The sequence below is a fragment of the Anarrhichthys ocellatus genome, unplaced genomic scaffold (assembly GCF_004355925.1).
Source record: "Anarrhichthys ocellatus isolate YVR2014 unplaced genomic scaffold, GSC_Weel_1.0 scaffold69, whole genome shotgun sequence".
Lineage (NCBI taxonomy): Eukaryota > Metazoa > Chordata > Actinopteri > Perciformes > Anarhichadidae > Anarrhichthys > Anarrhichthys ocellatus.
The window spans coordinates 95,330-109,793 of NW_022280099.1; the positions used below are offsets into that span (position 1 = coordinate 95,330).

General features: G+C 41.0%; 1 protein-coding gene across 1 annotated transcript in view; it reads left to right on the forward strand.

Moving 5' to 3' along the window:
• The window catches only part of brf1a (BRF1 general transcription factor IIIB subunit a), an 84,515-nt gene that overhangs the window by 19,758 nt on the left and 50,293 nt on the right, over positions 1-14,464 (forward strand). Inside the window, exons 6-11 of the mRNA XM_031873137.1 lie at positions 3,694-3,843; positions 6,313-6,406; positions 6,638-6,764; positions 7,892-7,931; positions 8,365-8,457; positions 11,096-11,416. Coding sequence (XP_031728997.1) covers positions 3,694-3,843; positions 6,313-6,406; positions 6,638-6,764; positions 7,892-7,931; positions 8,365-8,457; positions 11,096-11,416 — 825 coding nt within the window. The remainder of the gene's footprint in view (positions 1-3,693; positions 3,844-6,312; positions 6,407-6,637; positions 6,765-7,891; positions 7,932-8,364; positions 8,458-11,095; positions 11,417-14,464) is intronic.

Sequence of the window (14,464 nt, forward strand, 5' to 3'; positions counted from 1 at the left end):
GAGTGCGTCACCGGGCCAAACCGCTCCGCCTCTGTGCCCACTGATTAGACCCGGTGGAAAGATAAAAAATAAAAATAACAACGTTTAATATATGACTGTACACTAATGAGGATGAGAAGTTGACCCAGAAACGTGAAGTAAAAAAAAAAAAGTGGTCCCATCTTTTATTCGAGTAAAAGTAGTAATACTACAGTGTAAAAGTAGTAATACTACAGTGTAAAAGTAGTAATACTACAGTGTAAAATACGAGTAAAAGTCCTGCATTCAAAATCGTACTCGAAAGTAAAAGCATCAAAATATACTTAAAGACCCGAAAGTAAAAGTACTCATTTATGCATGATTTATTTCAGAATTATATATATATATATAATATATATATATTTTTTTAAATATTTTTATTTATGTTGTATATGTTTTTTATTTGATATATTTTTAGTTTGATTGATATATATATATATATATATACACACACACTACAAATCCTGACCTTCCTTGAGATTAGTATTGTTAGGTAATCCACATTCAAAATGTTTATTTACTGATAATGACTATATATTTGGTCATACATGTTGACGACAACTTGTGGACGTTAGTTACACTGTTAAAAACTATAACCATAAAGTTTAATCAACGCCTCACTAAAACAGTAAAGTCAATGAAAAGCCGACGCATACAAACGTATAATAATTTTATAAATATAAAAATCTATTCAATTCTACTTGTTTTTACCACTTTATAAAACCCAAGGAAGGTTTATTTGTTTAAAAGGGATTATCATAAAGCATGAAAAACATTAACATGGCAGAAATAACATAATTTATATAACGGTAAGAGTAGAATTACAGTAGATTTAAGAAGTGCAGAAGTAAAATAATTTAACATATTCAAGTGCTCTATTTAAAAGAGCTATTGTGAATGTACATATCAGTCTTTGATGACTTATCTTTATTACTTATGTGGATAACTGACCAAAGAAACGTGACACATCCAAACATTTCCTCCAGCTTCAGTTTGATATCGATGATCTCAAACATCATCAGTATTCAGCCAGGTTTTCACTGTCGGCTGTCTCTCGAAGTCCGTCAGAGAAAAAGGAAACTCTTTGAGACTAATTTCTACACCCACAGCACCAAAGACCAGAATGCATTGCAGTATAAGTTTGTTTTTTGAGGGAAGGGCGCAGCTTCCCCACAGCTGAACGCTAACACTTTTAAAGCTGTTCATGTGTCCCCGCTCCCACATTCTGATTGAAAGGAGTGAGTTCACGGCCCCCCTTTTCTCTGGAGGTGGTCGGAGTAATTTGGGGGGAATATGTGGAGCAGAAGTAGGCGAGGCAGGTCGTGGGGAAAGTGGGTACACGGAGTAAACTACAGCGCTCCATCACAGAATGACTCGTGGGCTGTTTGAGCGTCACAGATTGATTCTGTTCGACAGTGAAAGAGGAGTGAAGGTGCATTTTATTCTCCTTAAACAGCCTCTTTTTCCTCTCTGTGGGGATCTGGCCTAGTCCAGTATTTGCAGACTCCAGTTAAACATGGAGCAGTGATGGCGAGCTCTGCAAACGTATCATTACATGGTGCAGGGGGGGGGGGGGCAGCCTGGATCTTATTACCAGCTGGCTCTACCAGCTCTCCACTGGACTGCTCTCTTTAAACGCAGCCGCTGACTTCAAAGATATTTGAGTCCGCTGTCAGAACCGCGGCACGAAACTCTACTTTTCTCTTTGTCTCCGGGCTACAGTGGAAAGACGATTCCTCCTAATTTTAGTATTAAATTAGATTTCTTAGCATGGTAAAATCATTGTTAGAATAATAACAAGAACCTGCCATGCGGTTTGGTTTCAGAAGCAGGTGGTTCTGATAGTTTTCTTCTCTTCAGCTGCAGTATTTTCCATAAAGTTTATGATGTGACACTGTGCAACGTTTCTCAGAGACATTCGAGAGGCAGAAGGACTCGTGATTGGAAGGTTGCCCGTTCAAATCCTTTCGCCAGCTGCAAAAATCTGGACGGAGACTCTGACTGAGAAACGGGCTGCTCTCAGAGGTGCACTTGAGCTAAAAATGCTAATCCTCAAGTTCTCCAGTGGAGCCAGTTAGCAGCCGGCAGTAGGAGGCTGGTTGAACTGGGAAGCTCACACGTGCTAGTAGGTTTTGACCTGTATGTTTGGACGGATTGTGAGACCACAGGCCCCCATGAGCATAGACATATTAGGGGCCCCTCACCCGTCCTACATAAGAACAGGAGCCACAGATTCTAGGAGACATATTTTTGGTTATTTTTCATCTCGTTGTAGACGTTTTGTGTCTCTCTGGGGTTGCTTAGTGTCTGTTTTGTCTTCATTTTGGTAGTTTTGTGGGTTTTTGTGTAGTATGGTCTCTTTTTTTTGTAGTTTTTTGTTTTTATTAAGGTAGTTTTGTGAGTTTCCTGTAGTTTTGCATCTTTTTTTTGTAGTTTTGTGTTTTTACTTGGGTAGTTTCCTTTTTTTTTGGTAGCTTTTGTTTTTTTTGGGTATTTTTGCATCTTGTTTGACTTCCTAACTACACTGTTACTACTAACGGTGACTTCAAATAACCCGTTGGGCCCCTGGGCCGGAGTGTGTGTGCCCAAACTGCATCTTCTTTGGTCTGAACCAGAGTGGTAAAAAAGATGACTTGGCTGCAATTTATTTTTGTTTTTTGTTTACTGCTCCGACACGAACCAGGACGTGTAAACAAAAGTCACATGGACACACACGCAGGCTGTTTATTGGACAGAGGTTTGGTCAAAGTGCCATCCTGAGAGAATTTTGGCAGCAGAGCCAAACAGATCTGATATCAGTCTCTGAAACTGTTTCATGATGGAAGTGTACGCTCTCTTTGCCGTGATTTATCCTCTCCAGTTAATCACACGAGACAAACACTGAATATGACTCACAGGATACTAAACACCATGAAACCAGGTAGTTTACCGCCTTTGCTTCAGATTACATGAAGCAGTTTTCACTCACTGTATCATCTACTCAATAACTTACTCTTTAGTGAGCCTGGAAAGTCAGATTTGAGCATAATTATTATCCAACCATCAGTGACGGGGGAACTTTGTTTTTTTTTTTGCTGGATAAATTCACACACAGAACGTCGGACACATAAATAAAATGGTGAAGGTTAATTTTAGTGCAGTCTTAATGATTTATCTGAGATGAGGGATGCACTCAGAAAATGAACTTCTCTCCTTTAAATTTGGGCTTTTGATGACATAAATTGCGTCAGGTGTATATAATATACAGTGTATTTAATGGTGTTATGTGTGTTGGATGTACCTTTGCCGTACTTGGGAGAAGCCAAAGACAAATTTCCACAGAGGTGGACAATAAAGTCAACTTATCTTTCTAAGATGCAGAGGATTGTTTTTAAATGTTTCTCTCTCTGTGCTGCAAGAAACCTTTTAAAATCTTCTTCTGCATCCAGACAACCCATCACTTCTTCTTTCTTCCATTGCCTTTATTTCCCACCAATATAATTAGATTTTAAAGAAATGTTTTCGAATTATCCTCCTAAATTCAGACAAACACAAAAGGTCCTACAACCTATTTTGTTTCCTTTAAGGAACAAATGCTCCAGACTTTGAGCGAATGGCTGAATCTGAACGTGCACTTACGAGATCACACGTACGTCCGGTTCGACTAATAAACCCAACGTCTCCCGTCACCACCAGACCCGTGCCTCTACATCCCCCGCTTCGCCCAGCTGCTGGAGTTCGGGGAGAAGAACCACGACGTGTCCATGACGGCCATGAGGCTGGTGCAGAGGATGAAGAGGGACTGGATGCACACAGGACGAAGGCCGTCGGGACTCTGTGGGGCAGGTAACCATCAGATGGTGGCGGTGTTACATATCTAGTGTCGGTGCTACTGCTCTGGGAGATTTATCTTTCAGAAGCCCGGAGGCTCCGAGCTGCAGGTCTGTCATTAGAGGATTCCTGGTTTCAGTCCTCTGAGGACACAAAGTGATTAACGCTCTCTGCTCTGCTGGCATCCGACATCAAGGTGCCCTTAATCAGGATACTTCAACCTCATACTCTGAGACTATCAGTGTTTGTAACTCAGCCTGACACCTCTTTGTCTAAACTTACACTACCACAAGCTCACTCCCTTTACCGGGGGTTATAATACGTAGATTTCATGAGAATCTGGTGATTGTATCTGTGTGATGAAAGGAGCTGGAGAAAGAGGGAACAAGTCAACAATAAGATACAAACAAGAATAACTTGGAGCTTTTTGAAAGGAGTTGTTTTTGTCCCTGCTTGAAATGCAAAATATATTCGGAGAAAACGTTCAGTATTGCAACGAGCAAACCTTCCTGTTAGCTCAGGGAGCAGAATTAGCTTTTAGCATCTAGTGATCCGGTCAGATCTGATTATAATGCAGCTGTCAAAGGATTCGAATGCACAACGATTCTCAATGTATCGCATCCTAAATCTTCTCTATTACTGCACATGCAGCAGTTCTTTTTTTATTTAGAAAGTGCTTTCATAAATACAACTTCAATAGTCTATTATATCAAAAGTTACATCTTTTCAATATCAGTATCTGTGTGAGCCCCTCAGTACGTAAACATTACAAAAACTAAACACGAATCTTTCTGCAGTGCTTCCCATCTACAAAGATAAGATGTTCACACAGCAGCTCTCACACAGGGCACTTCCTGAATGTCTATAGCATTTTACACTACATGAGTTAGCTTAGCCGCTAGCAGACATTTCCTCACTCATAGCGCTTCTTCTCTTACTTGGTTTAAGTCACTTCGTCTCCCATCGGGGTTAAACCGCTGTTGAATTTTAGCCAGCTTTCACTTTGTTTCAGCCCAACATTGTTGAACCAGAGCAGCTAATAATGTTAGCGGCGAAAGCAACAAGTTGAAACGCAGAAATCAGAGGAGAGACACACGAGAGCAACCGTAAATGTCAGCAAAATTATGTTTTGTCACTGCATCGATGCAGAATCGTTCACGTTCGCATCGCTATGCATTTTAAAATTGGGAAATCTCCACACCTCGAGTGGATAGTTTTGTACAGAAACTGGTAAGAAGGAAACAACAGTTTTATGCTTTCCTGGAAAATTATCCTGTTTCCCTGAACAGGAGAATAACACGACATGTTTAAACTTTTGTAGTCGTGGCTTCACAATGAGTTGAAGTGCTGCACATCTGCAGGTGCGTTTGCATTATTCTGTGATCAGTTGTCATCATTTCTAAGCTTGTAATAGATGATCTTCTAGATAAATTCTAGTCTTTTAAATCAGACTTCCACAGAGGGGACCCAGGAGGCCCGTTATCTCTGTGACACGATGATCAGAGTGTTCTGGTGAATCCTCCGTCTCTCTCAGATTCTTCTGCCAACTAGGTCACCGTATGTATTTGGGCCTTTTGTTGATTATCTGCCAAAGAGACGAGTGATTGAGGCAAACCCGCCAGCACCTGCCTGAACTTAAGGCCGTTTATCCTCCGCTGTTGATTTTCCTCCCGCTCGTCATTGTCTTCCTTTTGAGTCTTTTGTGAAACAGCTGATCTCTGCCGGTGTCGACCCCAATGCACTCTGCTTTGATGCATTAGCTGCTAAGACGTCCTGGAATGGAATCAAAGGGGGGCTTCCTGCGTGTTTACGCTCACGGTTTTCAATTTTAGTTTTTTTTTTTCTTCCTCTCTGTTCCACTGCTGCATCGCCTGAATAATTAATCCCTCATCATAAATCATTGAGAAGGGATATCGTCAGATGGAAGACGTTTCTTCCTAAATATGATGCAAAATAAACATCGCTGTCGATGAACCACAAACATGTTTCAGGACAAAGAAGGCCATGAATGTAAAGTAAGAAATCTGAGTCGATCTTGCTTAAAAAAAAGAAAACAAGCGACTTTGAAGTGGTTTCTAGGTAACGGCAGTAAAACTGTTTGAGCTAAAAGCCATCACTTCAGTCCTAAAGGCTGTTAGAAGTGTGCATCTATCTTTCAGCAGCTCTTGAGCGAGGCAACTCTAATGACGGTTATGTAACTGTTCCCCTTCAAGGCTGGCGCTGCGATTCATTGCATAATATTAGTGCTCCCGTTGCTACTTTTTAAAGCTGTTTCTGTGTGGCCTTTCAGCTCAGGTCCTCCTGAGATGCACAAACACCAAACCTAATATTTGACCCTGTGTGTACATTTGTTACATCAGTATGAGTGTATCAACAGGTTTTATTTCCTAAACGGGGAACAGAAGGAAGACGTTTCTATTGTGAGACATGCTGGAGCCACGTTGGTTGAATCTCATCACATTGTGTTGTTCTTTCTGTGTTTAGCTCTTCTGGTCGCTGCTCGTATGCACGACTTCCGCCGCACCATCAAAGAAATCATCAGCGTTGTAAAAGTGTGTGAAACCACGCTGAGAAAAAGGTGGGTGTGTTTGACTTGGACGTTTCTCATTTAAAAGCCAACTTGATGGATGAAGTTTGATAGTTGTAGAAAATTCTGACAGTAAAATGATTGAAGATAGAGGCTTTAGTCAGAGCCAGAGATTCATATTTTTCTAAACCCGCTGCTGTTTTAAATGATCTGTGGCATCAATCCAACTTTGCGTTTCATCTTAGTTTGATTTGATGATTTTAACTTGTCGCCCTGCGTTAGACTGACGGAGTTCGAGGACACGCCCACCAGTCAGCTGACCATCGAAGAGTTCATGAAGATGGACCTGGATGAGGAGTGTGACCCGCCCTCCTTTACTGAAGGACTGAGGAAGAAAAAAATCAATAAGGTTTGGATTCTAACGAACACTATCGGGGAAAGAAAACAAGCTGGCATGTGTCGATTTAAGGGATGTCAGTCATATCCATCTGTGCTCTCTTTAAAGCCACAAGACTCCATTGACAGAAAGTTATTTTACCTCAGAACACAAGAGTTGCAGCTCCACCGGTGCCTCCATCTGTTAGTTAGGTTGTGTTATTGTGACTTTGGTGAATCAGAACAAACCCTTTAAAACAACAAAGTGACAAAATATCACCTAATAAATACGTCTGTTAGGTAAAATCACTGTTTTAGTCAATGGAGACTTTGATGAGCACAGACGAATATAACGTCTACTGTGTGATACACTGGCTAATACGTGCCTCCACTACACTTCAACACATCCAAATGATCCCTTTAATGTGTCGATATCGGAACTAAATGTTCACGGCCACAGTTTTTCATCTGTGTTTTTATCAATTTAGATAATTGCTTCAGAGATTACCCATTACCCCCTCAGGGAATATTAAAATTTCATCTTCTACTGTATTTTCTTGATGACTACATGTTGCCTTCAGGCCGTCTCCAATAATTAATGAAGAGTATTAACCTCCAAAGTGAAACCGTCAGAGATCACAGTTCTCTACGTCCTCTCACTTAGCAGAGAGGAGCTTTTATCACATCTTTGGAGAATCGAGGTTCAAACAACGATTTGTAATTTTTACTCTTTGACTTTGTGCAGTTTAAACAAACACGATACGATGTGTCGAGCTTTAAAGGTGCTGGAAGGTACAAAAGGAAGGTTGTTTCCTTTTGATCAGAACCAGGCTTGCTGGGTCAATCTTTTTGTTGCATCTCATTGAGCCACCTCCTGAAACACGGAGTCTTCCAGTTTAGTGATGTTCGTGTCAAGTTGAGTCTTTCTTTTAGTTAAGCTATTTTAATTCTAACGTATTTTTACACAAGACTTGCAGCTCAGTCATTGCCCACATCTTCTCTTGAGGAATGTGACGAGGCTCCTAGAAGATACAAAAAGCAGAAGAGTCGTCGACCAGCTATCAGAGTGTTTCTTTGTTTCTGTTTTCACTCTGCAATCGCCTGTAGTCACTGTCGAAGCTTCTCTCTGGTTCAACTCTCCCTTTGTCTCTGTCCCTCTAGCTGGAGGTCGAGCTGAAGAAGAAGATGAATGACGTCGAAGGTATGAATGAGATATCCTCGTCTGTTCTCCGTCACCTTGAATGCATCTTGACTCTCAGGCTACTCGCTCTTCTTCTTCTTCTTCTTCTGTGAAAGATGAATCCTGTTCAGTGGGACTCTTTCACTACAGTGTCGTGTCTCATTGTCTGGGATATGTCTGCCATTTGGCTGACGTTTACTAAATGCACGTCGGTGTTAGAAACTAAAAACACGATTCAGCTCCAGCCCGACACGTAATCACCCGTACATCATGTTGCAGCACTAACATAGTATATTCTAATTATGGGAGATGTAATTTAAAGGGTTAGCATGCAAGATAAGTCTCATTTCTTTTCAGGGACATGAGAACTTTCTACTTTTCATTGATGCTTGTAACTTAGTTTGAACCAGGAATCATTCTGTTTGTTTTTGTGTTCTATTGTTGTCCTCAACAGATGAAATTCAGGTCTACCAGGATGAAATAGACGCAGAGCTTCAGAGCTGTCGACCCAAACTGAGAGGAGTTTACGCCGCCTACGCTAAAGAAGGTACGGAGCAGAAAGTGTTGTTTTTAAAATTTGTATTATGGAACATTATAAGGAGAGTATGATGGTAGTCTGAGATTAAAGTCACGACTTTAGCCGCAGTCTGAATGAAAGAAGTGTTCTTGCGGTAAGGACGAAGGTCCTGATGGATACGTTTTGTCTTTTGTGTTCTTTTATAAAAACAATGCAGACATCGGTGTACATTGTACGTTATCTTTATGTGAGACACGTTGTTTTACTTTGCGAATCGGTTATCAGATGAATCCTAAAGATTGCTGTTTCTGATGTCCTCTCTGAGAGAGACGAAGGTCCTGAAAGATGCACGTGTTTTCTTTCATGATCTTTTTGTGAAAAAGTACTTACATAGTTGTTATATTTTGCATACTGCGACTCTTGTTACCTCAGTGTTAGTTTCATTAAACAAAAAAACTTTGTGATTTACATCTCGGAGAATATCAGAGTTTTATTCTCGTAATATTACCCCCCCTATGGCCTTTACACGACATCGTACCGAGCAAAAAGTAAATGAGAAACAAAAAAGAATACAAAAAAAGCAAACAAATGATCAGAAAATCAAGGCATATTTGCCTAATTTACAATACGGTACATACACATTTATGAAAGATCGGTCTCATTTGCTTTTTCTCCCAATTCTTTGTGGCGTGGTATAGATTAGGTCATCTGTTGTAGAAGATTCTGTTGAACAACATCGATAGAAAGGGCGGCAGTGGGTCGTCTTTTGAGTCGATTGGTGCTGATTCCTTCCAGAGAGTCTGAATAGAGACCAGAACACACCCGGGATTTCTCCAGCAGCAGAGCTCAGCGCCAGTTTGTTTAGACTTCTGTTTGAGAGTGATTTAAAAAAAGTGAATGGAGTTCACAACTCGACAACTCTAGTATCCATCGTGTGGATAATAAAGTTTATCTGAATCTCAACTCAACAATGGTACTCGTCGATACACACGTGGACACGACCCCTTACCACACACACACACACACACACATACAGAGGCCCACCCATGTAAAAACAACACGCATCAGAGTGCACTCCCTGTCACTCTTTCTCTTTTTCTGTTTCTACCTTTGGCTCTTTATCTCTGACTCTTTTCTGTTTATCTGTCACACACACACACACACACGTACCCCCCTGTTTCCTCACAGTGGGGTGGGGGGGGGGCGTCTCAGGCTGTCACTGATTTCAGGCGCGTTGCTCTTCCAGCTGCTGCTGCGATGCTTTCAAAGATCCGTCGGCGTTTCTTCTTCTTCTTCTTCTTCTTCTTCTTCTTCTTCTCCCCTGATTATCGAGTTGCTTTTTCTGACTTGTGTGCTGAAGTCTGTGTGAGGACATTTTAATTGAGGCTGATTAAAGGACACATTTTTAATTGGATACCAGGACCCGAGTGCGAACGGACTAAATTATGATCCCGTTTATATTGTCTGGATGTGATTATTTAGCACCATTTCTATTCTCAGTGATTTTAGGAAATGAGATCATGTCACTGTTTGTGTCATTTTATATCTAACGTTTTTCTACGACAGTGGTTCTAAATGTAAATCTGATGTATAATTATACAATGTGACCAGATACTGTAGCTTGTTGTTTGTTAAACCACTGAGCATTGACTGTCTAATGAGATCCAACATGGTGAAGGTGAAGCAAACTATTATAATTATTTAAAAACATGGCACATTTGTCATTAAACGCATAACTAGTTGAGTGACCTTCTAGTTACGGGACATTGTTATAGCTTTTTCTCACTCTACTGAGATTCTATCGGCTGAACAATTAACTTATTAATTGAAAAAAGTGATTGGCAGATTGCTTCATAGTCAAAATAACGTGCGCAATTTAACTTAGATTTTTAGGTGGTTAAACCCTAAATGTAAAGTGTACATCAGCTACTCTTGCTGTGGTTAAATCCCTAAAGATCAGTATTAAACTCTAATGGAGGAGCTGCTCGCCCTGAAACAGCTCCAGGAGTGTCTTAGACAACACAAAAGAACACAAAAATATTGTATTTTCTCTTTATGAAATTTATTTTTTGAGTTGTGACATTTTGTAAAATAAGCTGACTTGGCGAGAATTGAATAATACAATCAATACCACTCTCTTATTTGTCCATTAAATATGAAGTGACATCCAGGAGGTAGTTAGCCTAGCTTAGCATTAAGACTGGAAACGGGGGGAAACAGCTAGCCTGGCTCTTACCGAAGGTTAAAATAAATCCGCCTGCCAACACTTCTAAAACTCACTGATTAACATGTTCAACATCTTGTTTGTTTAACTTGTAAAACAAACAGTACAGTATATTCATTTTATTTTATGCTAACTGCAAAAAGTGCACTGTGGTAATTAGTAAATAGTGAATACTGTGTACAATTAAAATATGCATTGGAACCATCTTTAAACCGGTCACAGTCTATCTCATTGAGATAATAATAAACTACCATCCTTTGAATTTAACAATTTGATATCTGATTTTAATGCGTATTTGTCTCTGAGCCCGTTTGGTACTTAAATTATCCAAACGCTGGCTTCCTGGCTTGCTGATCTGATCCTGACCCCTGGTGTCTCTTTGTCCCTTTAAAGAGATAAATTAAACATTATTCCTGAATCACACTCTGCCTCTCCTTCTTCCAGGCATTGACAAAGACGACGGCGACGACCGCTCCACGTCGCCTCTGATGCTGGACTGCGAGGAAGCAGAAGCAGAAGACGAGGACGTGCTTCAGGCCGTGGCCAAACACTTTGGCAAAGAGCTCGGCGAGCTCACGCTGGAGGCCCTGATGAAACTGGAGCATAAGGGACCGGACCAGGAGGATGAGGAGGAGGATGAGGACCAGGAGCTAGAGGGGGACATCCCAAAGAGAAAAGCCCCGTCGCTGCAGTCCATCCTGGGCCCCATGCCCACGGCGGCCACTCTCGGCCTCCCCGAGGGCATCGGAGACGGGAAGGGGAACGGTGAGTGCTGCCTGGTTTTTAATCTCTGGTTTAATCATTTTTAGGCAGAAAAAAATCTATTCATTTGGTATCACTGAACCGGAGATTAGATGAATTATACTGAAGGTTTTTCTTGGTTTTCTCACAGATTTCTTATTTCTGGGACATAATATTCTCTCAAGCTTTGTTTTTAGATTTGTTTTTCTGAGACGTCATCTGTTCGTGCTTTGTAACACTTTTCTTCTTTTTGCACTTTGATGTGTCATCGGTGTGATCCAAGCAGAGACTCCACTTTACACTCAGCAGTTGGAGGAACCTGGTGCTTTAAAAGCAACATCTCAGGCTTCATATTGTTTGACTTAGCAGACGTCTTTTCTTCTTCCTGAAAGCAGCAGAGCCCTCGAGGACGATCTGATTATGAACGCTGCGGCGCTGCCGTTCATCCTTGACTGTGTCTGGTACCTACTGTATCCCCATAATAACCCATAATCAAGTTAAAGAATGCTCTCCCAGGTTTAATTGTCGTAATTAACTCTGCTCCAGGATGAAATTGGCTGAGCTGCGTGTGAAATTTGTCATCCCTTATTATGTTTCACCCTTTTCGCAGTCGGATAGGGAATGTGTGGGAGACGAGGTAGCACACTTTCTTAACCCTTGAGGTGGTTGACGTCTGGATCTGTGCCAAAATACTCCAAGTTGTTGTTGTTGTTGTTGTTTTGCAGCACATTCAAGTGCGTCTCTCTGAGGGGTTGTCTGGCAGTTATTCTTTAGTGCAGAAGCAGAATGGTGGCATTTAAACTCGGATGAAGAAAATTACATGCTTTTGTGGGTGCTGATGGTCGTCAGCGCCGAGCGACAGCGGGAAGAGTAGAGGAGAAATGTCAGAGCGTACATGTCCAAGTGTAACAAAACAACTCGATCTGTTTGTATTTATTTAAAGGGTTCGTTCAGATTCACCGAAATCACACAACAGCACGAACAAACTAAGCAATGGAGGCAGCGGTAGAGCAGCAACTCCTGCGTTCTGTGAGGTAAAATGACTGTTTTTGTCAACGGAGTCTGGTGGAAGAGAGCAGAGATAACTGCTTCAGGTCCTCGCCTGAAAGGCCCGTCTGGCGAAACGAAGCAATGGAAATGTTTTTAGTATAGCGTACACTTAAACTGTTTCTTTAGGTTTCTCAGATAAATGAGGTGGAGTCTGAGCGACAGCAGGAAGAGTAGAGGAGGAACGGCAAAGTGTTATTTTAGTGGATCAAGATGGATACGGCTGTTAAACACACAATACTTTTTAGTAAATATGTTGTTGTTGTGGGATTTGTGGGAAAAAACGTATTGACATAAATATATAGACATACTTTTACTTTAAGTCGGTGCGACTGTTGTAACGTAACCTAAAGGATCTGATGGAATACAATAACCTGTAGGAGGGATCACTCCTCTGTCAATGTGACTTATTAACGGCTGCAAAAATAAACCAACTACAGGGATCCATCACGCGTTGCCTATAATTACCTAATTACCCCCCCTCCCCCCCTTATCTGGGTGTGCAGAGGCTTTGATGGATGTGAGGTAATGGTGCCGCACAGCTACATCTGTCCTGATGGGGAAAACTGTGTTTAATGGCTCTTAGGGATGGGGGGGTGGATGGGGGGGTGGGGGGGAGTGAAGTGTGTTGTGATGGATGGATGTTGTGAGGGAGGAGGCGGTGAAGTGGTCTAATGTTTGGAGAACACCCTGTAACTTAAAGGTCACCGGTTCAGAGCCTCTTCGTGTCCATAAATATATTTGCATTATAATACTTATTATGTGCATCACCTCCTAGAATCATGCAGACCGTTTACTGTTCAGCCGATATATGTTTATGATCAATGACATATTTTATTCACACTATTTATATTTGCACTCTTCCCACTTTATTGCAGCTGCTTCACGGTAGTTTCCCTTCAGATAAATAGTTTTATCTTATTTTCCTCAATGATCACCTACAGAGGTTGAGAGTTTTTCTCAAATATTAGAAATAATAAGATGTGGGAACGGAAGACTTTAGGTGTGAAGAGGTAGAGGACGATGATGACAGTTAATGGTCTCTAATTTAAACCTCTTTTCACATCGAACGTCCCTTTAACAGAGCGTCATGATGAAATATATTGACGTAGAAATGAACTACAATATGGATTTGTTCATCTATAATCCTTTCTAAGAAGCACATCTTAAAGGGATAGTTTGGATGTTTAATAGTGTGGTTGTATGAGGTTCTTCTCTATAGTCCATGTAATACTGCTGCTGGTCTCCCACCGACCCTGATCGCTTAGTTTATGACTTTGGTGAATCTGAACTAACCCTTTAAAACGCCAAAGTCACAAAATAACACTTTATAACCGATGGAGACAGCGATAGACCAGCAACTGTGAGGTAAAATTACTGTTTCTGTCAATGGAGTCTGGTAGAAGAGAGCAGAGATCACCGTCAGAAAGGGTCTCACTGACGGCAAGATAAAGAAAACATTCTTAATATAGCGTACACTTAAACTGATTTAGATTCTTTTAGGAGTCTAAAATACGTCCACAGCAGAACATTACTTTCCCCTCGTGCTGGTGCTTCTGTTATAGTAATAGTGATATAGTAATACACTGACTACCTCATACAATCCAGCTTAAAAACATCCAAACTATCCCTTTAAAGCTGGTTCATAAAAATGGATTTCATGATCTTAGATTCCTGTTTATCTTTACGATAGAAAATAAAGATGCGTTTGGAAACGTGTCCTCAAGAAAGCCGCTGATCCATTCACTTTACGACACTTTCCTGTTCCACATGGAAGGTTAGAAACCAGCCGCAGCTCAAACCACACGGGCTCAAACCGCCCATTAACCCGACGAACATGTCCCCCAATAACACCACTGACCTCATTTCATCAGGGGGACGATCCAGCATGCACGAGGAGGTGAGGAGCCACGATTACCAAGCTGCCATGAATCACCGCACTCTGAATCATAAGCTCTGTTGATTGTAAATGTGTCTCCCTTTTCATATATATATATATATATATATATATATATATATATATAT